Source organism: Eimeria necatrix, genomic scaffold, assembly GCF_000499385.1.
Source record: "Eimeria necatrix Houghton genomic scaffold, Enh_scaff216, whole genome shotgun sequence".
In the NCBI taxonomy this organism is placed as follows: Eukaryota; Apicomplexa; class Conoidasida; order Eucoccidiorida; family Eimeriidae; genus Eimeria; species Eimeria necatrix.
Window position 1 is genome coordinate 6,003 of NW_013655146.1, and position 2,500 is coordinate 8,502.

Genomic DNA, 2,500 nt, shown 5'->3' on the forward strand with positions numbered 1-2,500 from the left:
CCTAAACCCTGAACCCTAAATGCTGGTTTCAAAACAATAGAGGCAAAACCATGAACCTTCACAAGCCCTGAAACTCACAATTAGGCTCGCCCTAAACCCTGGGTACAAAACCCTAGGCCTTAAACCCTAAACCCTAAACCCTAAACCCTAAACCCTAAACACTAAACACTAGATAAGAGAACTGCACTATAGGCACGTCTAGAGCAGCGCAGTTAGTTGAAGTTCTGGCGGCGGATAAGTAGAGATTAGGGTTTATGGTTTATGGTTTAGGGTTTAGGGTTTAGGGTTTAGGGTTTAGGGTTTAGGGTTTAGACAGGATGCTGCGGAGCGACATCAAAAAAAGTAGAAAAAGCTGCAGTATTTGTTTATTTTCGACTCAGCTTGATTTGATTTGATTAAATTAAATTAAATTAAATTAAATTAAAATAAAATAAAATAAAATAAAATAAAATAAATTAATTTAATTTAATTTAATTTAATTTAATTTAATTGAAGTTTCGGGGGTTTGTGTCATGGGTGGAGACGCCGACAGAGCACGACGGAAAACCCTAAACCCTAAACCCTAAACCCTAAACCCTTATTCTAAACCCTACACTTTAAGTCTTAAGAAGCATCCACTAGTTTTAAACCCTGGAGCTGAAACCCTAAACCCTAAACCCTAAACCCTAAACCCTAAACCCTAGCTCAAAGACAGCGATCGGCAGCAGCGGCGGTCCACTCGAGACACACCACTGGGGGCTGTCGAAACCCTAAACCCTAAACCCTAAACCCTAAATATTCCACTCTCAACTCTAAACCCTAAACCCTAAACCCTAAAAGAATACACACACCAACTTTGCGCCTCGCGCCTTCACCAGTTGCTGTAGCTAGGAGGGCCCCCGGGGCCCCCATCAAACCCTAAACCCTAAACCCTAAACCCTAAACCCTAAACCCTAAACCCTAAACCCTAAATCCCAAACCCTCAGCTCCAAACTCTGGCAAAGAATACCAAATAACACTAAAGCAAAGGCATTGGCAGCTGTAACAGCAGCGGCGACTGCAGCAGCAGCAGCAGCAGCAGCAGCAGCAGCGGCCAGAACAGCAGCAGCAGCAGCAGCAGCAGCAACACCAGGGGCAACGACAGTGACAGCAACAGCAGCAAAGACAGCAACAGCAGCAAACATCCACCAACAGAGCAGCAGAACCAGCAGCAGCAGCGGCAGCAGCAGCAGCAGCAGCAGCTGCTGCTGCAGCTGCTGCCGCTTCACAAGAACCTCATGCCCTCGCCTCGAGTTCCTATTCTGCTGCTGCTGCTGCTGCTGTTTGCTGCAGCAGCACGAGCGAGCAGCAGCAGCAGCAGCGTGTGCAGCAGCAGCGACAGCAGCAGCAGCAGCAAACTGCTGCAGCAAGATGCTGCAGCAGCAGCTGAGCCTCTACTTGTATGGAAGGGGTCCTTAAAAGTGTACCCTCATCATCATCAGAATGAGCAGCAGCAGCAGCAGCAGCAGCAGCAGCAGCAGCAGCAGCAAGAGCTGCAGCAGCAAGTGCTGCAGCAGCAAGTGCTGCAGCAGCAAGAGCTGCAGCAGCAGGCTCGCCCACATGAAGTTAAGAACAGCAGCAGCGACAGCAACAGCAGCAGCAGCAACAAGAAGAACGCAGCCACCAGCAGCACAGATAGCAGCAGCAGCAGCAATAACAGCAGCAGCAGCAGCAGCAGCAGCAGCTGCAGCAGCAGCAGCAGCAGCAGCAACAGCTTTCGGTGGTTTAAGAGCTTGAATGGTCTTCCCTATTCCGCTCGCTTCTGTGGCCCCCATCTTTGCATTAATGACGAGCCCACTCTCATCATTGCTGCAGGTAAACCCTAAACCCTAAACCCTAAACCCTAAACCCTAAACCCTAGTTCTTAGATGCGGCAGTAGTAGACAGCTTGGGACAGACCCTGGAGAGTGAGGGTTTAGTGTTTGGGGTTTAGGGTTTGAGGAACTTCGTTTGGGTCCGCCACCCAGCGTTTAGTAATTAGGGTTTAGGGTTTAGGGTTTAGGGTTTAGGGTTTAGGGTTTAGGGTTTAGGGTTTGCGTGTAGGCCTGCCCCTGCCTTCTTCATCTTTTTCGCCCGTTCAAATCCGCCGCATTTTGAAGGCAGCAAAAGAAGGAGGGTTTAATGCCATCAAGCTTTCTTTGTCCTGGAGCGGTAACCCTAAACCCTAAACCCTAAACCCTAAACCCTAAACCCTAAACCCTAAACCCTAAACCCTAGACGCGTCGAAGAAGCTGCTCATTGCCCCCTCCTCTCAAGTCTCCCCCTCTCCTTCCCCTCGCATCTGCGCCTCCCTCACCCCGGCCTGCTCCCCCTGGGCTTCAGGGTTTAGGGTTTAGGGTTTAGGGTTTAGGGTTTAGGGTTTAGGGTTTCTGCGCAGCCCACGCAACTGCCCCCTTCACCTTCGACTTCAGGGGCCCCCAAGACCTTCGGGCCCTTATCAACTTAATGGGGGCCCTCGGCTTCTTTGTTCTTCTTGAGGGTT

At 50.0% G+C, this 2,500-nt stretch overlaps 1 protein-coding gene across 1 annotated transcript in view; it reads left to right on the forward strand.

The window, feature by feature from the left end:
• The window catches only part of ENH_00029660 (hypothetical protein, conserved), a gene marked incomplete at both ends in the record, with an annotated part of 11,311 nt that overhangs the window by 91 nt on the left and 8,720 nt on the right, over positions 1-2,500 (forward strand). Inside the window, 3 exons of the mRNA XM_013584846.1 lie at positions 1,028-1,833; positions 2,062-2,169; positions 2,396-2,497. Coding sequence (XP_013440300.1) covers positions 1,028-1,833; positions 2,062-2,169; positions 2,396-2,497 — 1,016 coding nt within the window. The remainder of the gene's footprint in view (positions 1-1,027; positions 1,834-2,061; positions 2,170-2,395; positions 2,498-2,500) is intronic.